General features: G+C 44.4%; 1 protein-coding gene across 22 annotated transcripts in view; it reads left to right on the forward strand.

Moving 5' to 3' along the window:
* The window catches only part of Tenm4 (teneurin transmembrane protein 4), a 2,842,490-nt gene that overhangs the window by 2,700,884 nt on the left and 116,294 nt on the right, over positions 1–25,312 (forward strand). For all 22 annotated transcript variants that reach the window (XM_048789141.1, XM_048789145.1, XM_048789157.1 and 19 more), the window contains 3 exons: positions 4,272–4,373; positions 6,276–6,470; positions 11,965–12,165. In XM_048789141.1, the coding sequence (XP_048645098.1) occupies positions 4,272–4,373; positions 6,276–6,470; positions 11,965–12,165 (498 nt within the window). The remainder of the gene's footprint in view (positions 1–4,271; positions 4,374–6,275; positions 6,471–11,964; positions 12,166–25,312) is intronic.

A 25,312-nucleotide genomic window follows, 5' to 3' on the forward strand; every position in this document is an offset into this window, starting at 1 on the left:
GGGATCCCAAAGGATCTCAAGTTGCTGAAATCCCTCCAAACAGAAGAAAAACTATGTATTTAAACATTTCATCAAAAGAAAATATTACCCAAATTGCCTCCCTTCCATTTCTTATTGCCATCTGAAAATTATTTCACACCTTTTATGTCTTCTAAAACTTCTGCTTTCTCTGATACCAACAACTCAGGGGGAGTTTGGTAGCAGGTGTCCATTCTGTCACATGCAGCAGCCAGCACTATGCTTAGTCTCAGAAAATGTATTTCCTCACTTTTTCACTCTGAGGCTTTGGAGGCAGATGACAAGCAGGTTTGTATCTTGCAGACTTCATAAATCAGAATCTAGAACATGTGTAACGTTTATCTGTGGTTGATCATGTTAAAAATGCAACTGATAACTAAAGTGATCTTATTAAGAGACATATTTTATACCTTTGGGTTTGAGAAGGATCGAACCATACAATTTTGGATCTGGGAGGGATCTGGAAGAGCATCTAGTTGAATTCTTTCAGCGATAGCAATAAACATTTACTGAGAACCTTTAGTATACCAGGGTAAACACATAAATGAATAAGCCCAGTTTCTATCCTCAAGCAGTTCAGCCAACAAAGTCAACTATATGGTACTTAATAGGGGTGATAAAAAGAGTTCTGTGCATAGCTCAGCTTGTTTAAGCTGCCAGGAAGACCTTTCAAAGGAGATGACATTTGAATTGGATTTGGAAGAAGGAATAGAGGTTGCCAATCAGAGATGTGTGGGAGGAGCAAGTGAAATGAAAGATCAAGAAAGATCTTCGTCAAGAAAGATCCAGTGATATAGCCCCAGACTCAAAAAAAATTTTTTTTTTGTATCTACTATTGAATTCAGGAGTACTTAACCACACTGAGTGACATTTCAGCATTTTTTTTTTTTGAGACAAGGTCTCACTAAGTTGCTTAGGTTCTTGCTAAACTGCTGAGGCTGGCCTTGAACTTGCAATTCTCTTGCCTCAGCCTCCTGAGTCACTGGGATCATAGACATGTGCCACTGCACCCGGCTAACATTCTTATTTTCAAAAAGGACATTCAAGCAGGCCAGTCTCAGCAACTTAGCAAGGATCTAAGCAACTTAATGAGACCCTGCCTCAAAATTAAAACTAAAAAGGGCTGGAGATGTAGTTCAATAGGAAAGCCCCCCTGCATTCAATCCCAGTACTGTGGGGAAAAAATGAAAACAAAACACACTATTCAAAATGAAACTTCTGAATGGTTTTGTAAAAACAAGAAGCCACTACCCATTTAAACATCCAGGAACATGGACTCTTTCAGCCAAAGCTGGTGGAGAGCAGATAGGCATAGGACCCTACCTGTAAGCCTCGCACTGGCAGAACCCAGACCACTCGCCCTGAAATGAGGCCACAATTGGGTTGGATCTCATGTTCTTGTTCACTCCATTGAATGAAATTTCCCACTCATAAAAGGAACCACACATTTGGACTATTTTTCTGAACTTTTGAAATCTTTTCCAAATTGCTCCTGGAAGATCTTGGGGAAAGGCCTTTCTTAAAAGTGTGACAGTGCTGTAAATGCCCCCTCTGCCACCTATCCATCACCATGCCATCCTTCAAGCCCATTCTTCTGGCTGATTTGGAGGCTGGATGGGGCTGATTTTGCCCCCGTTCCAGCTGCCACTGCCCTGCCCTTAACGCGCTGCCCCATTTAAAATCTTGATGCCTCTTCTCCACAGTCATCTCTTAATTAATGATGGACTCTTGGAATTTTAGAACAGAAATTATCTCTTCCATCACCTTCATCTTACAGATGAGAAAGCTGAGGCCCAGAGAGTGGAAGGAAGCCAATTTAGGTCACAGAGCATGGCCCTAGAAGTACGGACCCCACACGAGGTTTCCTTACCTCCGGGTGGAGCTTTTCCTCTGCCCCATGCTGCTGCCCGGGCTGTTTAGTTAGGCTGCACATTTCTTACAGGCAGACTTGTGTCAGATGAACCAACATCTCCTTGAACAAAGGCCTCAGTCTTGGCATCGTGGCTGATCATTGTGACCAGAGACAGCAGTTTGAATCCTTAGCTCCATCTGCCTGACCAACCTTTTCCTCTGCTTTCAAATTCCACTCTCCTGAACCACTCAATGACCTCAGGGAAGTCACTGCCCTTCCTCCAGGTCTCAGTTTCTTTCTCTGTTAAATAAAAGCACTGGGGTGGATGGTCTCTTGGAATCCTTCCAGCTCTGATAGTCCTAGAATCGTCTACCCTTCTAGAGGTTCCCTTGCTGCCTTCAGGACCAGCCTCATTGTCCCACGTGCCTTCTCTGTACATCCCCCTGGTGTCTGATGTGCAGTAAGTTCCCTCATGGCCCAGATGGCCTTGTATCAGGGAAGGAGACCAGGCTTGGAGTCCAGGAGCCTGATTTCAAATCCTGTCTAGGTGATTTAGCATCTATGGCTGTCAGCAGGTCACTTCATCTCTCTCAGCTGCTTTTTTTTTTATTTTTCAAGTAAGATATGAATAACAATACATAGGGACTTGTCAGACTTGGTGCAATGAGACAGATTTGTAGAAATATGTGGCACAACCTTCAATAGATGAGTGGATAAAAAAAATGTGGCATTTATACACCATGGAGTATTACGCAGCACTAAAAAATGACAAAATCATAGAATTTGCAGGGAAATGGATGGCACTAAAGCAGATTATGCTTAGTGAAGCTAGCCAATCCCTAAAAAACAAATACCAAATGTCTTCTTTGATATAATGAGAGCAACTAAGAACAGAGCAGGGAGGAAGAGCAGGAAGAAAAGATTAACATTAAACAGATACATGAGGTGGGATGGAAAGGGAGAGAAAAGGGAAATTGCATGGTAATGGAGGGAGACCCTCATTGATATACAAAATTACATATAAGAGGTTGTGAGGGGAATGGGAAAATAAACAAGAAGAGATATGAATTACAGTGGATGGGGTAGAGAGAGAAGATGGGAGGGGAGGGAGGGGGGATGGTAGAGGATAGGAAAGGTAGCAGAATACAACAGTTACTAATAGGGCATTATGTAAAAATGTGGATGTGTAACCGATGTGATTCTGCAATCTGTATTTGGGGTAAAATTGGGAGTTCATAACCAACTTGAATCTAATGTATGAAATATGATATGTCAAGAGCTTTATAATGTTTTGAACAACCAATAAAAAAAAATTAAAAAAAAAATAGGAATGCTACTGCCTTAGAACTGCGATTTGCCTTTATTTCTCTTATGATGCCATCTGACAAAATTAACTCAACATACCTGATATACAATCGGAGACATGATAAGTTGTGGTATAAAAGTGTATTAAGAACTGTAATGCAAAATAATACGAATGATAAATTGAAAAAAAAAAAAAAGAAAAGAAATATGTGGCACAAGAAGGCGTTCTGTATACAGTTGCTTCTTTGCTTTGTTCTTCATCCAGCTCATTGAGAAATGAGCTGTTCCAAATAAGCAGATTCTCAATAATAGGTTTACTAACTAGAGCTACAGAACATTGCCTAATTTTTTATTAAAATCTTTCTGCGATTAATTCTGTGTTTCCTTTGTATATCACACAGAGGTATATGCCAAAGATATTAGGAAGAGTTAGGGAAAGTAACATTCCTACAAAAGGTAGGCATGATAGGTTCTGGGGACACAAAAGAGAATAGGGAGGAAAATGTCTGTGCCTTTTGAAGAAGCTCAAATTTTTCCATCTGGCCCAGTGGGGGGCCTTTGAAGGGTTTTAAGCAGGAGAGTGGCAGGATTAGGTTTATCTCAGGGAGATCACTCAGGTTGCCAGGGGAATAAAGCAGGGTAAGGAGCAAGAGGAGAGCTGAAAGGCCACAGTGATGGGTGGTGGGGATCTGGGTGGATAGATGGAAAATCACAGGAAGAAAAAGATATTTGCAAATTCCCAGCAGCTTTATGGAAAAATAAACGAGTGGAATATCAGCCTACCATAGGGATAATATAAAACACTGAAAAGTATACTCACCCAGGAACCCCACTCCCAAACTGACCGCCGCTCACAGGCTAAACCGTTTTCTCCCAATGGCTTTCAGATAAAGACCTTCTAATGCATTTGTTGAGTCAAAGTTGATTCATAAAAACTTGGTTCAGGGAGACATTTTTCAGAACACAATGTGAATTGAGGTGTACCTCAATAAGGTGACTGGACACAAATTGCTCAAGTACGTGGGTCTTGGGTGACCTGAGGCATGCTTCTGGGCTCTTATCTGGTTTCAATTTACCTCCTCTTTTCTCCCTCCAGAATCAGTGGACAACTGCCCCAGCAACTGCTATGGCAATGGTGACTGCATCTCGGGGACCTGCCACTGCTTCCTGGGGTTTCTAGGCCCCGACTGTGGCAGAGGTGAGCACTGTGGTGGGGCTCTTGGTTTCTGCTCCCAAGACCCTTTGGGAAGCTCAGGTTCCACTTCTCAGACAAACTGCAGAACTCCAGGACACCTCACGGTGTGCCCAAGAAAGGTTCCCTAGGGTCATTCTTCAGAAGCCCTTCAATGGAATCCTGTCCACCATTGTTATCCACTGTGGGCTACGAGAGTGGTCAGGAAGGGAGGGACTGTACAGGGCAGCCACAGTGAATTTAGTGTCCCTTGTAGGAGCAGGCAGAGTAGCAGTGGGGGTTCTTTTACAAAGCTCATTTCCCCTTTAGAGGAGTGATCAGCTCTTCCCAAGCATCTTTGAAGTTTCTCTTCACAGGAGTGTGATTTCTCTCAGGCCTGTGGATGGGGAGCCTGGGAAGCGGCTCCGTTCAGACCTTCTGACAGCGCAGGGAGAATCTTAGTTGAGACCACCAGGGAAGGACCTGGGAGGCCAAGCTTCTCCTCTCCACACGGCCCTGCTGTTGCCTGATATTTAAGCACATGCGGTGCTGACGAAAACCACTACTGAGAGAGTTTTAGAGGCTACCCAAAAACCTGCCTTGTGCTTTTGGTCTTCATTTCTGTCCTGGAAGAATGAACAGGGAAAATGCCAAAGGAGGCCTGTAGTCCTGAGGATTTGGTCCTCCTCTTGGGAAGCTGAAACGGCCTCCTCTGCTGTTTTTCCACCACTTCACTCATACAGCAGCCATTGGCTTCACACCCATTTGGGATTTGGTCCTTTGCTGGTCACTGTGTATACAACATGAAACAAGGCCCAGCCCTGGGAGCTCCCAGTCTGTCCTGGGAGTTAGACAAGCAAATGGACAACGGCAAAGCAGCACCGTAATAAGTAAAACATGACAGCAAGGTTAAAGCGGACCGTCTCTGCTTGGAAGAGAGAAGGATCATCTCAGGAGGGGTTTCCAGACAAGGCAGCATTGGACCCAAGTTCTGAGGCTGATGGAGTTGTTTATGAGTAGAAAGCAGAGATGGTTTCCCAGGCTCAGGGAACATGGCTCAGCAAATACTATGCCACGATGTCACTTTGAGGGTTCTGCTTATTTTAGCTAATGTGAAATAGACTCCACTTGAGGCAGCAGAGCTGGCAACCCCAGGAAGCACAGTCATTACCTGCTGAGTGCTTTAAAAGGGAAAGGAGTCAGGTGGGGCCAGGGGAAGGTAGTACAGAGAGAGATGAGTCATTCCTCCTAACAAGAATTACTGTCTCATCCCATATGCACTTAAAGTTTAAGAGTCATGTATAAAACAGCCTTACTGTATCTTGGTACTTATAGCACAATGCAATATAATTTATTTTTATATAGTGTCCTTTGTAGAGATGATCACAAAACCCTTTACGCTAAGAGACAGAATGGAAAGATAATACTTTAAAGAGCCAAGTTGGGCCCAGCTCTTCTCTCAAGGGGGCAGTGGTGTGTGGGACTGGAGTGGAGGCCTAAAAGACAAGGGAAGCAGGGGTTTGCTGGGTTAAAGACAGCAGTAAGTGGTGTTGCAGATGAGGTGTGGGGAAGGGAAAATGGAGTGCTATTAGAAGGAGAGCATTGGAGGAGAGATTCAGGCTAGCAAGGGGCCCAGCCACTGCCTTTTCCAGGGAGAACAAGAAGCAGACTGCAGCTTCCTGTCTGAGCTTCCCAGCAGCCCCCGGACCACACCAGCTATAGGAAAGGGATGGAGAAAGCCTCACTCAGTGGGCAGCAGCACTGGGGGCCCTGCACCTCGTGCTTTCACCTACAATTCCAGATGTGTTTAACCTGGAGAGAAATAAAGCAAAAGAAACGTGACGGGCACATGTCTGCCCATCAGATGTGTGGCAAAGTTGGGAATGCTGAACGATGACTCATGCCAGGCTTCTGGCACTGTCTCCCCAGCCTCCTGCCCTGTGCTCTGTAGCGGAAATGGCCAGTACATGAAGGGCAGGTGCCTGTGCCACAGCGGCTGGAAGGGTGCCGAGTGCGATGTGCCCACCAACCAGTGTATCGACGTGGCCTGCAGCAACCATGGCACCTGCATCATGGGCACCTGCATCTGCAACCCTGGTTACAAGGGCGAGAGCTGCGAGGAAGGTAGGACATGCCAGTGGCAGCTGTAGGTCTGTCCTCTGAAATAGAGGCCAGTACACAGTGCTAAGAGGAAGCCTCCCAACATCCCTGTGACCTCTGCCCTTGATGCTAGAAGTCCACCAGCATCTGTAATGGTCCACAAAGGGGACGCGGGCTGTCACTTACTGCCCATTTATCATATCAAGGTTCTGTGCTAGAAGCATCCTAACACCTAATGTCAAACCCCATTAGGAGTTTGCTCGACTGTTCAGTGGCAGAACTGGGTTTGGCCCAGTCATTCTGGCTCTACAGCCCAAGTTCTTTCCACTTCCCTCTAAGCTCATCTGCTCTTTCCTATCTCCATTTCTCAAGTCAATTTCTACCACAGACTTCACACTCTGTCTGCCTTTATCATACTCCTATATGTGTGTGTTACTGTGTGCATGCATGTGTTCACATATGACTCATTGGTGCTCATGAGCATGCCTTTCTCCTTCATAAAGCAAATGTGTGGCTAAGTAAATCAAAGATGGATTTAACAATGACATTTAGATTTTTTCTGGAAAATCTAACTGAGTGAGCCGGATGAATATTTTTGTCTTATAAATGAAGAAACTGAGACCCAGGGAAGGGCAGTGACCTTCCCATGATCAAAATCTGACCAATGGATTCAGCCCAGATCTTCTCCTTTGGATTTCCAGACAATAGGAGGAGTCTCACTCACAAGCAACATGAAGGAGCTTTTATGACTGCATATTCTAAAATCACATATATGTTTGAGTCTGGCTCTGTACTGGCTTGCCTCTGTTCCTTCATCTATAAAATGGGAATACCTTCCTCAGAGGGCCATTGTGAAGATCGAATTAGATGACCCATGAAAACCACTTAGCTCAGGGTCTGACACATAGTAAATGCTCCATAAATGTGGCTTTTTATTGTTAGGATTATCCTGGGGACAAATGAAGCACAGTTCCTGTTTTACCCACTCATTTCACCCAAGGTCTTTTGAGACAGAGGGACTTTGCCATTTGCAGTTAATGAACGATGCTGTGCACTGTGGTTATCACCTGTTCACCACCATGTAGCACCCTGGCCCCTTCCCCTGCCCATGCCAGAGACTCCAAGGAGAGCTGGCCTTCTAAACCCATTTGGTATTTGACAGAGAAGCTCCTCATAGGGCATTATTTTCTCTTAAAAGAAAGTACTAACAGGCCATTCTCCAAAGATAGGGTACAGGAAAGGATTGAGACAGGTTTCATGCACCCCCACTTCCCCAAGAAGGGCTGGGCATTCATCAGTGGGGGTGACTGGGGCTGTTTGGGAGGAGGCACCAGCCCCTAGAACAAAGTAAGCTGGCTTTCTTAGCCCGAGAATTAGGGACCTTCCTCTGCTCTCCCTTTCCTTTTGGACACTTGAGGTGGACACCCTGAGAAGGAACAGGAGACACAAAGGAGATTCCACCCCTATCCCCATCTGCATAATGTGAGCTCAGGAGGGGAACGTGTCTATCCCCAGAAAAGCTGTACTAGACAGTGCCTCAGAGCCGCAGGGTTATTTACAAAGAGAAAAATGTTGTTCAGAACTTTGATTTACGTTATCTATTTGAAAAGAAATGCTTTTACTCCTGCTTTCTCTTCTGAAGAGGCCCATCTGGGACTGATTCCCTTTATTATTTCTTTCTCTGGCGAGGCGTCATTACATAGTCCTGTGTTTATAATAGGGTTTTCTTGGGCCTTCCTCCTCCTCCTCCCCCTCCTCCCCCAGCTCTGTGCTAACTGTGTTTATAAAACATCAGCTAACAAGCTTACTTTTTTTCCTCTCTCTTCCTTCTTCTGAAGTTTATTGCCCCATATTTTTTAAAGCTTGAACTGAGCCAGCAGGACGCTTGGAAGGGGTGGGGGAGGGGCAGAAGAGAACAAACTTAGATCTTTTGCAGTGAAAAGCGAGACGCTGAGTTCTTGGTCCTGAAGGTGTCTAATTGCTTGTGTGGTCACTGGAGCATGGAATATTTGGGGGAATGGGTTGTGTCTGCAGCCTAGTCATGCAGGCCTCATCATTTCATTAATGGGCTAAGCTTCTGCTAGGAATCCTGGCTCAAATGGCAAGCTCTGCAGTGGGAAGGGGAAAATAATGTAACTGTGAATATGCCTTCTAAGAAGAAACTAAGTCAGCCCCTTGTAAACCAAGTCAGCCCACCTCCCTATGAGTGTTACCCTCTCCTCCATCCTGTGCTCCCACCCCTGGCCTGCTGGTTCTTCCCAGGTCATGCACAGCTCCCCGTGAAGTAACTAATGCTCAGATGTTGTCCCAGCATGATGGGAGGAAGGCAGCTTTGGCTCCATACTGGGGTTGCTACCACCCCAAAGGCCCAGGAAGGGGCAGATCTAGTCTTCCCATGACCTCTGTGGCAGAGCATCATTGTGGCATAGATAATGGCCCTCAGTTTAGGATCAACAGAGCACAGGGACAGCATCCATCCTGCTGGACCACTGCCAGTCCATCAAGGATCCCTGGAGCTGCTCCCTTCCGGCCTTGCAAGCCTCTTTCTAACCCTCCTCTTGCCCTACACTCGCTTTACCCAGTTGACCTGCAGAGAGGAAGGCCTCTCCTCAGTTCCTCCTGGTCTTTGTTCTCTGCCGAGAGCGTGGGATTCACTTTGCTGGTTCCTGGGTCCCTTCAGACTCATTGCAACAGGGGAAGAACAGGACTGTGATGCCAAGAGCCTCCTGCTACACTGGACACCCTCTTGGCCTGCTCTCTAACAGTGTAGATTTATAGGTTCCACCTGGAGGGTGCCCTGGGATTCTCAGAGGCCACTTGAACCGGAAGCTGAGGTCCAGCACTCACAGAATGGGAAATACCTTTATAGGCCTTGGGGTAGGAATTGCTGAGTTGTTTCCTGTCAAATTGGAAAACTCTCTGGATCTAGGGAATTATCAGAGTAACCTAATGGGCCAGAATAATCCTTCTGAGGTTCTGAGATCTGAGGCAGGTCATGAGAATTTATCACTGTTATTATTTCATTATTTTTAATTACCAGGAACTCCAACAGGTCATGTTTTAACCATTACTAAATGGTGTCCAGAGACTGCAAGGGAAGAGGGTCTTTGCCTTCATTTAGCTTTATTAATTCTCCACATTGCCTATTTCTTTCAAGTTTTGTTTTCAATTCTATTTTTAAACCACTTCCTGCATTTATGTAGGTATATATGCAGTATGCAGTTTTGAAATGAGTAAGATTGTAACAGAAAATAGCAAGAGGCCTAGACCTTGAAAGAATGATTCCAGTGGAAATTCCTGTGTACTACAGTGTGATCTTGGGCAAGCTATTTAGCTTCTCTGTGCTTCAGCAGTTTATAGCTACTTAGTTTATACAATTCCTTTCAAGTCCTCAATGTCATTTGGACCTTACAGCAACCTAAGAGGTGTATATTTTTACCATACCTGCTTTTAGTTGGGAAGATCAGAGCAGGTATGTCCCTTGGTCATGGACATAGAACCAGTTCATTTTTCACCTAATCCTTGACTCTTAGTCCTCAGAGGCCAGATGCATGATTCTTTCCTTTGAAGTGTAGGACTTCCTCAGGAGCTCCTGGAAGGAGGAAGTGAGTACTGGAAACCCTCTAATCTCCAGCAGCTCTATGTTGGGTCCCTACCAGGACACATGTCCTCTCTGTCACAAAATGAATAGAATCCCCTTCCTCCCTAGAGCAAAAGGCAGACCTAACAACTTTTTATGGGCCAACGTCCTTTATCAATTCTGTCTTCACTCTGCTACCTTTTGTACTCTCCACCTGAACTGGAGCCACAGAGGTCATTCTCTAACCCTTCTGCTTTCTCTATGCAGTGATTTGTGGAAGATCAGGGTCTCTTTTGATTTTGGTAGAGCCCTTAATAGAAATATCATTGGCTTCAGAAACAGAAAGACATACCTTCAAATTCTTTTCTGAATGTGGAGAAATTGGAATCCTTGAACATTATTGGGAGAAATCTAAAATATTAGAATTACTGTAGAAAACAGTGTGTTGGTTCCTCAAAAAATTAAAAATCAAATTACCATATGATCCAGGAATTTCTCTTCTGGGGATACGCTCAAACAAAATGAAAGCAGGAACTCAAAGAGATCCCTGATCCCACGTGTTCATGGCCTATTATTCGCAGGGGCTAAAAGGTGGAAGCAACCCACATGGATGAATTGATAAACCAAATGTAGCACATATAGGGCGATGGAATATTATAAGCCTTAAAAAGCAAAGAAATTCAGACACACACCGCAACAGTGGTGAACCTCAACAACATATCAAGTGAAATAAATCAATAAAAGATAAATACCATATGATATCACTTGCATGAGATACCTGGCGTAGCCAAATTCAGAGACAGAAAGTAGCATGGTGGTTGCCAGGGGCTGAGGGAAAAGAGAAATATGGATTTGTTTAATGAGTACAGAGCTTCTTTTTTATGAGATAAAAAATGTTCTGGAGATGGCTGGTGGTTAGTAGTTGCAGAACAATGTGAATGTCCTTAATTCCACTGAACTGCACACTTAACAATGATTAAAGTGGTAAGTCTAGTCTTATATTTTGCCACAATTTTAAAAAATGGGGGAAAAAATGTATCTTTGGCAGGATTTAGCTATGTGACCTAACATAAATTAGTTACCCTTCTGAGCCTGTTTTCCTCATGTGTTCCTTATTGGGTTGAGAGAACTGAATCTGATAGTGTAGATAAAGCACTTAATATAGTGCAGACACAAAGCAGGTGACCCACAATACTAGTCTTCCTTCCCCTTCCCCTTTTCTGCATCTGTCTCTTGAAACCCCTTGCCTTGGGGCCCCTGCCTTTTAGGGGCTGCTGGCTGGGAGCTGTAGCTTTCTAGCTCATCCACCACAGAGGAGAAGCTACGCAAAGTCAGCATTTATAATCCTAAATACTCAAATCAAATGTTCACCTTCAGGCAAGTCCCAAGAATTTGGGGGAGATGATGAAATCAAATGGGATTTAGTTGCAAAATAAATTATTGTTTATAATTAAGGAATCTATTTTAATTTCATTATCACATAAATAAAATTGCATTAGAAAGTAGTAAACAGCAAAATTTTGTTGTACAGAATTATTGAGAACCTCATATATGCTGAGTAGTATTCTAGGAGGTGAGAATCAGAAATGAACAAAGCAAAATCTTGTCTTCTATCCTTGCAATTATTATGGACAATGCGGGGTGGGGGAGTCACTGGGTGCTATGTTGATGCTTGATATGGGATTATACTCGGTCCACCTCCTAAACCAAGAGGTAGAATTTGTGTACAAACTTCACAGTTGAGGAAACAGCCTCGAAGAGGTAAGTGGTCCATCACTGAGAGTTGGGGACCCAGGTCTACCCTTTGCTAAAGTGCTACTCTTTACCACAAGAGGCATCCCCACGGGACATGGTGTCCTTCTAGCTGTGCGTTTGCTGACAGAACCCTCAATCTTGCTGCAAGATGCTTATTTGTGTCCCCTCTCCTCCTCATCACAGTGGACTGCATGGACCCCACGTGTTCAGGCCGCGGTGTCTGCGTGAGAGGCGAGTGCCACTGCTCTGTGGGATGGGGAGGCACCAACTGCGAGACACCCAGGGCCACCTGCTTGGACCAGTGCTCAGGCCATGGGACCTTCCTCCCAGACACCGGGCTTTGCAGCTGTGACCCAAGCTGGACTGGACATGACTGTTCTATCGGTAAATGTGGGAAGAAGGGGCGCAGGGTGTGGGTGGAGGGAGGGGCTTCCCACTATGATATGTTACCCATTCAGTTCTGATCAGTGGCGTAACCCTGCTCTCAGTCACCTAACAAGGGGTTCCCTATGTTCCCGAATACTTTTCTTCTTCCCCTGATCCTTCGTCTTCAGTACCTCTTCTCTTAGATGGGCAGCAGTTTCAAAAATCACAACTGTTTCTTCCATAGAGGTGAATTTGAGATTCAAAACAGCATTCTTTATCAACATTAGCAATAGTACCTGTAATTCTAGATATGTTTCTTAGAGACCCCTCTCTCACATAGGACTATTTTCCCTGGGCAAGGCTGTGGGAAAGTTCCTAGGCAAGAGCCATGAGACAGGGGTAAGAGTGGCCCCTGCCCCAGCTGCCACACACTTTGGTTTCACTCATTTCCCATAATAAAGTATAAGCTCATAGTGGATTTTAGGGTTCTCTGTGATCTGGCCCACACCTGCCTTTGGTCAGATGCTTGACTAGATGGTAGGTTCCGTGGGTGCAGCAAACATGCCTGTTCATGACTAAGCCCTGGGACTCAGCACGGGCCATACCCTTTCATCAAAAATACTGATAAATGAATGAATGATTTAAGCCAGGATTGAATGTGCTCTTGATTGCAGTTTCTGGCTCCCCACAGAATTTACACATGTCAAGTTCAAAGGGTAATACTGTTGGCATCCTTCTGTTATAAGTGCTGTGATTTATAGACTCTTCAAAGAGGATTAAGTAAGAACATACATGATTCACTTACCATAGTATTGGTACATAATAGGTTGAGTCCACATCCAATATCACACTTAACCCACATAAAATCCCTGTGAGAAAGGAATCCCCATCCCTATTTAACCAATTTACATGACACTTTAACCAGTGAATACTTATTGAGCACCTATTTGTGCCCCAGGTACTTTTCTAGTCAGAGAGGATAAAGATCCTAGGACATCCCTACCTTCTCAGAGCTTGCATTCTGGGAATAGTAGAGGGGTGACCACAAACAAACAAAGAAAGAAAAATAAAGTGATAAAGAAGCTCAGGCTCAGAGAATTTTTAAGTAATCCTGCCCCAGGACACTCAGCTAGAGAGTGATAGCATCTCCAACTAGGCTCTTCTGCTCTAAATCACCTTCCTCACCACTCCACACTGTTAAAACAATGTGAGGCTTAAATTAGCTCATTATGGTGTGGATTAACAGTTCTGGTTGTTATCAAGAAAGATGGCTGAGACCTTTGGTGTTCACACCTTTGGAATACTTTGAATCGCCTTTCCCCATTGAACGGAGAACTGACATTCAGTAACAGTCTAAATTGGACTTTTATCCTTGTTTGCAAAGCTCACATAAAGACATGATTGTGAGCACAGATGTGCAGAGTCTCAGGAATAATTCCTTTTATATAGCTCTGTTTATGGCAATATAATAAATGATCCTCTTAAAGCTACGCTGGCTTGTATAGTTCATTATATGGCCACAAAGCTAATTTATGATAGGTCTATAACTGTGACTTGCACCGTTAATCCCTAATGAAATTCCACAGTTTTGGAGGAGGCAGGTATAACTTTGGGTGATATTTTGAAGTATTCTGTGAAAGGAGACGACAGAACCATTGGAGGGACTCTGAGTAGAACTGTTGAATTATTTGAATTGAATTGTTTCTCAATCCTGAGTACTGCCCTCCCCATAGCTGATAACAAACCTTTGGCTCATGTGAAGGCAGAGAACCCTGTGGGGAGAAGAGGCCCTGAGTCAGACAGACCCAGGTTCAAATCCCAGCCCTACTACTTCATAGTTGTAACTTTGGGCAAGTCACTTTACCCCTCAAAGCTAAAAAATGGAGATAACTATAGTATCTACCTTCCAGGGTCACTGTGACAATTATTCAAGACAATGCAAAGGAGAGTTGAGCATGCTACTCAGCCCATGATGTGGGCTCCATAAATGTTATCTATTTTAATGATCCTGATTAACACAGCCATCAGTGGAAGCACTGGATATTAACAAAAACATTTGATAATATGAAGTAAGATAAGACATGCCTTTCAGAAATGCAAATTATAATTTTTCAGTCTCCAATCTGTAACTGACTAAATGGTGTCATGATTGTTTCAAGGCCAGGAATTTAAAGGACAGCTTCAAGTTATTGACCCCCTTCACCGTAGTAGTAAAATTTGGGGTTTTGTTGAGTGACTGATAGCATACAACAAACTACGACACACAGAAACACACTCCACAACCACACCACCATGGCCATGTGAGGAAGGATGGCAGGTGTGGTATCATCCACGCTGGGAAGCTCCGTGACTTGCCAAAGGCATGCTGGTGAGTGAGGAAAGGGAGTCAGACCCAGTCCAGGGCTCTAAGTCAAGCCTGCTTCCTGTCACCCAGTTGGAAGGATAATGAGAGCATTTCAAGTGTTCTCCTCTTATCTCAACCACCTAGGCATCACCTACTTTTGGGTCCAACCCTAGTTCTTCCTCTGTGTGGCATTGGTAGGCTTAACTTCTCTTGACTTTAGTTTCCGTATCTGAAAAATGGAGATAATAGCACCGATCTCAGCAATTATGTGATTGTTAAATTACATCATTTTTGTACACACATAGAATAGTGTCTGCCATGTAATATGCACTTTTATATCTCTTTCTACCTCCATTCCAAGAACATTTTCACCAAGTGGAAGGTATTTTAAAACTAGTGAGTCTTTGCAATGAAGCCAAGCAAGAGCTGCCTCATTGTCTGGATGCAAGGGCAGCCAAGAGACCGTCTTTATGTTCAAAGAGGTACTAATGGAGCAGGCTCAGGTTTCATTTCAGAAGACTTGCTCCCCACTCCTTGAGCGTCTTCAGTAGGAATCTTACCCTCTCCAACCCTCAGTTTCTTCCCACTTACCTTATAAAACTGTTGTGGGGATTGGGAGAGAAAATACAGGTGAAATGGCTACCCCAGTACCTCACACAGCTCAGACACTGGACAAGCGGAAACTCTATTCATGTTATTTATGCTGTGTGCTGTCTGGCATGCCCAGAACTTTCATCAGGAACTGCACACCAGCAGACATGTCCTAAGTGGTCCTCCCAACATCAGGGTCCACTGTGGGTTGGCAAAGCTAGACAGACTCCTACCGGCCACCACCCACTAGGAAGGAGGACTGTCTCTTCCCTGAGATGAGTGTCTTGCTGCTGTTCGGCACCAGGAACAGGATTTGATGAAGGCAGCTTAAATCAACATGCCCTGTGTTCCACAGCCAGCCTGTAATGAAATGTGAGCTGACAAGTTCCTCAGCACTTTGGTGAGCTTTGTGGAAACAGTGAAGGCAGATTTTATACAGTGTTTACTGGGGTCCCTGGTTCCTGGCAGCCTGGTTTCCAGTCTCATCTCAGAAACTGTTCCTTAAATCCAGCCTGTTCATATGGTCCTCCACCCTGACAGGCAGCATGAGATAATTGCGAACAGATTCCTGTGACCCAGAAGATGCTGTATCCCACCCATCAGCCCCAGGGCACCTCTGTCCTTGACTTTGGGCCCTAAGGGAATCTGCTTCCCAAATCATTTGAGATGATGAGGACAGCAGGGAAGGTGACCCTGCTGTCATGTAGATAGGAAAGGTTGGAGAGGGGAAATGACTTGCCCAAATGATTGGCTTACAGCTGCAGAGTTGAATCCAGGGCAGACCTTTGCCTCAATCCTCAGCTCTTACCTCAAACCCTTTCCATCCAAGGAGGCTTCCTTATCTCTTCTTCCTGATAAGCCACAGGATGGAGTGCTAATTAAAGAGCCACCTATTTCTTTGTGCTCACCACATACCAGCCCTGAACTATGTGTTTTACAATCATTATCCTGGTTAAGGTTTCTAAGAGCCCTGTGAAGGTAATGTCACTAGCATTCTCATTTTCTAAATGAAGAAACTTGAAGCTCAAAAGGAGTGTTACTTTCCAGCACCTACCCCACCTTGTTAGTAAGTGGCTGAGTCCAGATTCAAACCAGATGTGGCTCCAAGGTCTTTCCTAAGTGTGTTAATCGGCTTTCTGTCACTGTGACAAAATACCTGAGATAATCAAAAAGAGGAAAGGTTTGTTTGGTCTCATAGTTTTATTGATTCCAGTCCATGGTCAGTTGGTCCCATCACATTGGGCCTTGTAGCATGGCAATATGTCATGGTGGGAGCACATGGTAGAGAAAACTGCTCACCTCATTGGTGGCCACGAAATGAAAGAGAAAAAAAGAGGAATGGCTGGGGTCCCAATACAATTTCAAGGGCATGCATCCAATGACCTAACTGTCTTCCACTAGGCCCCACCTCCCACAGGGTCAGATACTTCCCAGTAATGCCAAGGGCTGGGGATCCAACCTTCAACACATGGCCTTTGGGAGACATTCAAGACCCAGACTGCAGTGCTGACATCACGGTGATCTGAGCAGTCGTGTCCCTCTAGAACTGAGCTGTAAGCTCCATGAGGTCAGAGTCTGTCCACATCCTGAGCACAGGGCCAGACATGCATTAGATTCTCAGTGACTATTGCATGAATGACCCAAGACCTAACCAGTGAATGGGCAAAAAGAGGAAAGAGAGCCCATTGGGAACACAGAAAAGGGAGGTGTTGCAATTGAAACTCTGCCTGGGAAGATTCAGCACACCACTAGACAGACAGCTGTCCTCTCTCAGGACCCCCTCCCCCACACCAAGAACCCTTCCTTGCCACCCCACACACTCTTCGGGAAAACCAAGCCTCTGGCTCCTTCTCTGCCACTTTCCAAACCTCACTTCTATTAGTCTCAATTGCAGTGCCAGCCAGCCAGAGCTCCTCCTGGACTAGCACCACACCACTGCCCCTCCTTCACCCCAGGGAGCAGCCTGCTGGGCTGGATGCATCATCAGCCTGTGCTTCAAGGCACAGCTCAGCAGCTCTCAGCTCCACCTACCCCAAGGGCTATGGTTGGCCATTCTCCCCCTTGGCACAGGGGGAAAGGGAGCAAATTTAACCTCTTTGAGATGGTCCTTAGAATTGGAAGCCTACCTGTCCTTCAGAACCTAATGGCTTCTAAAGAAGGTTGCAGGCTCTGTGACATTCTCCAGGGTACCATTTGAAAGGCTAGTCCTTAGACTTATCATTTGCTCCTCCATAGGTTCATTTTGGGGGGGGCCTTTATTCCCACCCTCTCTCATTGCCTCTGTTCTCAGCTTCATAAATTCATTCCTAATTTCCTCTGCTCTGAGTCTTGTCTCCGATAAATGGCTTTTATTTGAAAGGAGCCTCTCACTACATTTTATTCCTTTGGGTTGCTGGCGCACAGAAGCAGCGCATGGCAGAGAGCCTGCCTGTAAAATGCTCTTGCTGGTGGTTTATGATTCTTATCATTTCATTGCACTTGAGTTTCATGGAATAACAGGTGGAGATGTTTTAGAGATACAGTGGCATTGGTTTGGAGGTAGCATGTGCCCTCAGTAAGAATTGCATGAGATTTGGAGTAGGACCAGGCTAGATTGTCAAGACTCAGCTGATCTGTGGAGTATAGCTAATGATACCTGCCTTGCAGGGCTGTTTTCCAAATTAGCTTTAATATGTATGCATAAAATGCTTAGCATGGTGGCTGGCATTCAGTAAGCACTCACTAAATGAAGTATGAGTGTATATATTTTTCAGAATGCATGATTAGGTCTAAATTAGCCAAACAGTGTGAGATTCTAACAAATTTGAGCTTGAGGGCAGTTTACAGAGTGAAGGTTCAGAGCCAGAGACCTGGATCTGAGTCAATGTTAAAGAATTTGTTTTCTCTTTCAGAGGCTCAGTGTCCTTGTTGCTTCTGAGTCTTTCTACCATCTCCTTCCCCCAGCCCCCAACACTGGTCCTTGACTCTAGACCAAGAGTCATTAATATGCTGACACATTTACCCCAAACAACTAGGTCAGTGGCCCACAGCACAAGGGCCACACTGTATTAGCAGCAGCTTTCTCTCAGGACAGTGAGTTTCCTGAACTCAGTGCCAGCAGAGTTCAGCCCCCTCAGAGAGAGACCTGGAGTAGTTCCAGACTTGCACATACCCCCACAGCTATGCACATTTGTTTCACGCAATCACTGAGCCTTTCTGGCCTCCTGTAGGTGCTGAGCACTGTTCAAGCCACCAAGGATCAGAGAGCCCCACAGTCTGTTCATGAAGTGGAATGCCCAAGCTCGAAGCCTGGTGTGCATACAGTAGTGATTAGGAGCCTGGGAGAGGAATCTGGGGAGGTCCTCACTAAGGAGACACGGGAGCCACACTGTGAAAGGGAACTGAAGGGATGCTTATTGGTGGCAAGGAGAGCAGGGCATTGCAGGCTGAGGGACAGCATGTGCAGAAGCAAGAGAGCCCTATGAGTATGCCATCTGTTGATAAAGACATACCTCATCTGACTAGAAAGTAGGAGCCCTGGGTCAGGAGCAGGAAATCAGGTCAGAATATAGGCAGTGCAAATCACGGAGCCCACCCAAATGCCTTAATAAATAAGACTCTTAAATTCACAGCTTTTTCAGTGAACATTGACTATTTCCCTCCCAGATTCTCCATCAGGGCTCTCTCTTTGGCTCTTTCAGCTCAACCTCTGGTGTAGGCTCTACCTTAACTTAGGGAGACATTCCAGAATTCAAACTCATATCCTCTGAGTTTTCAGTTCCATCTCTATTACTCTCTTTCTCTACCAAAAAGAAAAGTGAAACCTCAAAAATGATAACAATAATGATTAGATGGATAGGGATCTGAACAGCTCTGTTATTAAATTAATTCACAATTGACAGCAAAATGAACCAAATGCTTAAAAAATAAATAAATAAACTGAAAGTAGCAGCAGGGTTAAAAAAAAATTAAAGCTCTAAACATAGCCGTTGAATTAATGCTAACTTTTGAGAACGGTAATTCAATTTTATTTACTAGGCAAAATATAATTACATTTAAATTTTAGGGAACAGAATTTAATTCTTATTAATGACAGAAAGACTGAGTGAGATGCTTTAATGCCAGAGAAATTGTCTTATGTTCATGGATGGGAGAGAAAATTAGATTCAGCGTTGAGCATTCTCCCCTGTTACAAGTCTCATTTGTGTAGCCGGAATTGTTCCATCTCTGAGAAGCACCACGTTCTCAGCCCAGAAAGCACAGCACCGACATCCAATTAAACATCAAAAGGAAACGATCAGGCTGGGCTATTTCTGTATAGGTATGGTACAGGACAGGAATCTCAAGGTTAGAATTTCACCCAAGAAATAATATCCAGTGAGACTTGACATTTCCTGTGCCCCTTCCCAGCAGCAAGTGACAGCCTAAAAACCAAAGTTCAGAATAATAAATATCTGAGACATTAACGCTGCCATGTGAGGGAAGGGGAGTGCTGGAGGGAGGCAGGAAGAGCTCTCCAGTTGTCTGAAAAGTAGCGTAGACGTTTAGACACAATGAGATGGTCAGTTCCTAGCATTTAATCAAACACTGGAAAATTGGGCCCAGACAGGCATACTGCTAAGTACTGCCAGAGTTAAAGGTTGATAAACCAAGAGCTGGCAGCTTTTTAATTTAGTGGAATTTCCCCCGACAGCCCTGGAACATTTTCTATCAGAACTGGAGCTCTTCAGTATGTAAATATAAGTCCTCCTGAAATTGGGCTTCAGAATCAGGTCTCTGTTTAGATGTCCAAGCTGATACTTATATTCTCTGTCTCTCTACTTGTCTTCTGGATCAAACTACTGTTATGATAACTTGTAATTTTAAAAAATAACTGTTCCTTGAAAGGAAATTTTGCATTGTACAGAACTCCTTCATATATATGCATCAGAATTTATTCAAACAACAAATACATAAGCCTCTGACATGGCAGGGAGTGTTGTTCCCAAGAAATCAGGGTCTAGAGAATTTGGGTGACTTTCCCAAAAACACTTTGGGGAATCAAGAGTTCAAATCCAGGCTTCTCTGGGTTCATAGTATATTCCTTGCACAACTCTGTCACTGGCTGCTACCAAGGTTCACACTGAACCTGGCAGTGAATTAGGGTATCAGGTGTACCGGGTACCACTTCATGAAGTAACACTGCCAGGAATCATGCAAATGGAGTCATGACCCTGGTGTGCTTCATAGTACTCCCAGAGTTCAGGAAACAGACTAGTTACTCTCAAACTGGGGTGATCCAGGTGGCTTCTTGGAGGACATGGGACTTCTGATGGGTGTTAGAAGTTGGCTATGAGTAGGCACAGATAGAGGGAGGAAGCAAGCACTTTGCAGCAAAGACTTGCAACATGTACAGAGCTGAGACAGATCAAGGGCATCTCCTGGGAATTTTTATTAGTGCAGTGTGGCTTATCTTAGCATATCTATGGCAGTTGTGCGGGGGGAAGAGGTAAGGAAAGCTAACAGGTATCGGAGCCTGAATGACATAAAAGAGTTTAGGTTTATCTGTCAGTGGAGGTCCAACTTGGTAGTTTGGTCTTAGAAAGTTTACTCTAACATCAGCATGCAGTTTAGATGCCTGGAGACATCCTGGTGCAAGTGTCCAGGAAAGAGTTAGATAGATGAGCTCATAGCTGGGTGGAGAAATGGGCCTTTTACCAAAGGATATCAGGTCAGAGATCTTTTGGAAGAGGACATTGTCTACCTTCATTTCACCCATTTGGACCCTTTAAGTGAGTTGGGTTCCACCTGTGGCCAAGGATGCACATCCCAGTCATGTTCTTTGGCTCCTTTGCTCACCAGGCCTTTCCTGGCTTATTATCCTGCAGAGTCAGACCCTGTTTGGAGGCCTCCTCCCAGTTGGTTAGAAGTCCTCTAATCAGGAAGCCTGATACCCTCCAATTAAGATGAATAACAGGTTTACTGCTTCTTGAGATAGGTACTTTGTAAAGGCTTAAAATTCTAGTCCTGGAGGAATAGGTGTGGAGACCTGCTCTGCACCAACGCACTGGAATTCACTTTTCTGCCTGGTTTGAAAGCTCTCTAAGCTCCTTGAATGAGGTGAAAGGCCATGTGCTTCCCAAGGCTCATTAGCTTTGTGCCATCTCCATCTGCAGAACAGAGCCATGACTTGGAGCAGCGCTGGCTCTCGGGTGACAGGAGGGGAAGTTGAAAAGCACAAGAGAGTGGCTTGGGTTTGGCCTAAATGTCTAGAGGACACTAATTACAGTAAGGAAGTCAGACTCAGGCTGTTTTTCTGCACCTTCTTCCTTGTCTTCCTAAAACCTGCACTGGAACTAAAAAACTATTGGCCTAAGTTAGTGAAGGAAGGATCAGGGGGTGTCCTACTCGAGAGAATTCTGGCCTGTTCAAAATACAGTCTTCTTTAGGAGAGAAAATTAACATACAATCATCCTACTGTTCACTGGTGTGGTGACCAGCTTTGTGCTCATTTACATGCATGGGAAGACTTGAGTTCCTTGTGGCTAGGAGTAATTTCATATCATCTCTGCATTCCCAGCCTGCATCTAGGGATATCTGACACATAGTAGGTGCACACACTCTCAATAGATAGATATGTAGATATATAGAGATATATACATAATAACTCAGACCTTGGAAGTAACACAGCCCCGTATTAGTAACACAGCATTTATCTGTGACCTTGAGAGTCACAGAGGAGCAACTGGAGCCAGCCAGCCATCAGGGCCTCTACTTCTACTGCTGACTACCTCTGTGATAGTGCTGGGGGTTGAACCAAAGGTCTCATGCATGTTAGGCAAATGTTCTACCACTCAGCTATACCCCAGCCCTTTTTATATTTTGTTTATTCTGAGACAGTCTTGCTAAGTTGCCCAGGCTGGTCTCAAATTTGTGATTCTGCCTCAGCCTTCCAAGGAGTTGGTATTACAAGTGTGCACCACTGTGCCAGGTTTCTCAATACACTGTAAAATCAATTTTAAAATTCTGGTACCTGGGGTACTATTGTCACCATTTTACAGATGACATAGATGAGGCACAAAGGTGGGCAGCATTTGTCTCACGTTGCAGAAGTAGCAGATCAGACTCTTGAACCCAGCTTGCCTGACTCCAAGGCCTTTGCTCTGTGCAAAGTCACAGAACATTGAGTAATTACATGGCATACTCCTCCCCCTATCACTGGAATTTGGAACCACATAGATACATGTGTGAGCCTCACTGGGGAGTGCAGAGAATAATTTGTGATAGCAGGATCCTAGAGGCAACACAGATAGACTAATAATCCTGAGAAAGAATGATCTGCATAGAAGTCTTTGTGAAGGTGAACCCCTTGTGGCTGAGATAAGGCTTCAGGGAGGAGGTGTTATTGTAGCCAGAATTGGAAGCACATTTAGACTTGAACGTGTGAAGATGAAGCAGAGGAGGGCCTAGACCATGGAAACCGCACATGCAGAAGCACAGAGGAGGGGCCAAAAATACATAAATGTCTCTTGTAGCCATTGCCTATTGGTACCCTACAGGACTGTTTTTATAAGGTAGCTAGCAAGTTCTTTCTCAAGTACTGACATGTGTGTCACTGTGTGGCATAGAACAAGGCACTTCCTCTTCTGGGTCCTAGTTTTGCTGTCTAACATTGCTCCACGCACAAAACCTACTCTTCTAAGTTCTCATCTTTTTTACTCTTGGTCCTATAACAAAATAACAGAGATCTCCTGACCCATCTCTGATCTTACGGTTAGGCTTCTGATCTTGGCTAAGCCACATCCCATCATGCTCAGGATCTGTAACCTTTCCTGGGCCCTCCCAAATGCAGTTCTTCTCATACTTCAAGAGCCCTCACTCTTGGTCCCCAAATGGGCTATTTCAGTGTCTACAGCTATTCACCAGGCCACTGCTCACAGATATTCCTTCCTCCTACCTCACTGAGAACATTGAGAGCATTAGTCAAATACTTTCCTGTTATCATGGATGGTTCCCTACACAGCCCATGCCCACATGTCTCTCTGCCTGTGTTCCCTTCCCCAGGGGATGAACTGCCCTGTAAGCCTGTCTTGCCAATTATGCTTTGGGTCCAGTGTTTGCCAACTTGTTAAGAGGCATCTCAGTGGAACATCATCCCTTGCTTTCCCCATATCTTCAAACCCTCCCTTCCCTGGCTCTTTCCAGCATATAAACATGAAATAGTTGCCATATAATAGATGTTTACTCTGTTAAAGATGTATGTGACACTAGACACATTGCATAATATTTATTTAACCTGCACGTGAGCCTAATATTTGATATCTATATACTATTTTGCAGATAAGAAAGCTGAGGCACAGAGAGATGAAGTAACTTGCTCAGGTCACATGTTGGATAGATGGATGGATGGATGGATGGATGGATGGATGGATGGATGGATGGATGGATGGATGTTTAGTTAAATGGCCTGGTGACTGGATAACCAGTTAGATGATCAGGCAGTTAGGTGGAGGGACAGACAGATGGACAGATAAACAGAGAAACAAAGAAAAGGAGAAGTTCTTAATCCAATAGAAATTCAGTTGTGGTGAGGAAGCAGACTCAGACTCTGATTTTAGAAATTATGTAGTCTAACTGTGGCAATGATCTAATATACAATTAACAGTCAGGGAACCACTGTCAGATTACATCAGGTTTTACCTCAACCTGATCCCACAATTCACAAACCAAAAATCTGTATTAGTATAATCACCTTTTATTCTAGCTAAGTACCTTTGAGCATTTCTCCAAGCAGTCTCCTTGACTCCAGTACAGGAGTGTAAGTAGCCTTACAGGACTGCTATGAAGCAGTAATGAGGTAACATTTCTGTGCCATCAACAACAGTTCTGCGACATTGTGGAAATTTCATTGCTTTCTTATTTTTGCCTTAAGTGCTAGGTAGATTGACTTGAATTTTAAGACTACCAGGATTTTAGAAAAATCCCTCAAGTGGGCAGTAACTCAGATGAACTAGTGATAAAACAGAAAATCCAAGCAGAATTCATCTTAAATTGTCAAACTCGCTATTAAAATTTCTTAAGGTCACTCTCCAAATCTCAGTTCCTAAGCAAAATAGAAATATTTGACTTATCAAATTTGACTTACAAACAGACTTCCCAAGAGGTCACATGGGGCCCAGACTCTGTTCCCACATCCCCAGAATTTTAAAAACATCTTCATCTGCATACATTCCTTGTTCAGCAGAAAGTGTGCAGAACCATGGGTGGGGTCCCTACCACTCCCTATTTGTGGCAATTTTTGAGCATCTTTCCAAGTAGAAAAAAATGTATGGGAAAATTATGTGTAAGTCTCTCCCTTTAGGGGAAAGACACAGCTTCCCCTACCAGCTATTTAATGAACAGGATTGTAAAATAAGTCCAGACAAATTAAAACATAGCCATGATAGGTCCCAGGCTTCATCTGGGCTTGTATGTGGATTAGAGTTTAATAAGAGAAGCCCGGGGCAGCTTCTCCCTTACGTATACACTTTGGGGCATAATTACCAATAGCCAAACCTTAGATCTTTTCTTTGCCCTCTTCACCTCTTCCTCATATGTTCACCTCCCTCAAGGAAAGACAACAGGTGCAGTTTGGGCATTGGCACAAAGGAAAATGTTTCTGAGGATAAGGACTAAGACCTTTTACAATCACAACTCAGATTGAAGATGAGTGTCTAAGAAGGTTAAGTGCAAAGAAGTCTGAGCCTTTATATGAATATATTTGACAAAATAACTTGTGTGCACTATGACAGTGAGTCAAGCCAACCATCATACACTTCTTTCATAGAACTTTTTTCCCAATTATTTATTCTTTCAACAAATGTCTGTAGAAAGCCATGCTGTGCCATGCCTGGTGCTAGTGCTCAGGAAACCAAGATGGATAAAAGCTAGACTCTGCTGTCAGATGGGATTCTAGTCTAGAAAAAAGATACACAAGTGAAATGAGAAAGAGATTGCCTGGGCAAGGGAAAGTGCTTGGGTTTGACTTCCTACAAGAGAAGAGTTAATGTGTCAGGCATGGTGGCATGCACCTATAATCCCATCATCTAAGGAGAATGAGACAGGGGGATCATGAGTTCAAAGCCAGCCTCAGAAACTTAGTAAGGCCCTGAGCAACTCAGTGAGATCCTTTCTCTAAATAAAATACAATAAGGCTGGGGATGTGGCTCAGTGGTTAAGTGCCCTGGTTCAATCCCTGGTATCCCCCCACTCCTACCTCCTCCCCCCCCCCCC

The sequence above is a fragment of the Marmota marmota genome, unplaced genomic scaffold, assembly GCF_001458135.2.
Source record: "Marmota marmota marmota unplaced genomic scaffold, marMar, whole genome shotgun sequence".
Lineage (NCBI taxonomy): Eukaryota > Metazoa > Chordata > Mammalia > Rodentia > Sciuridae > Marmota > Marmota marmota.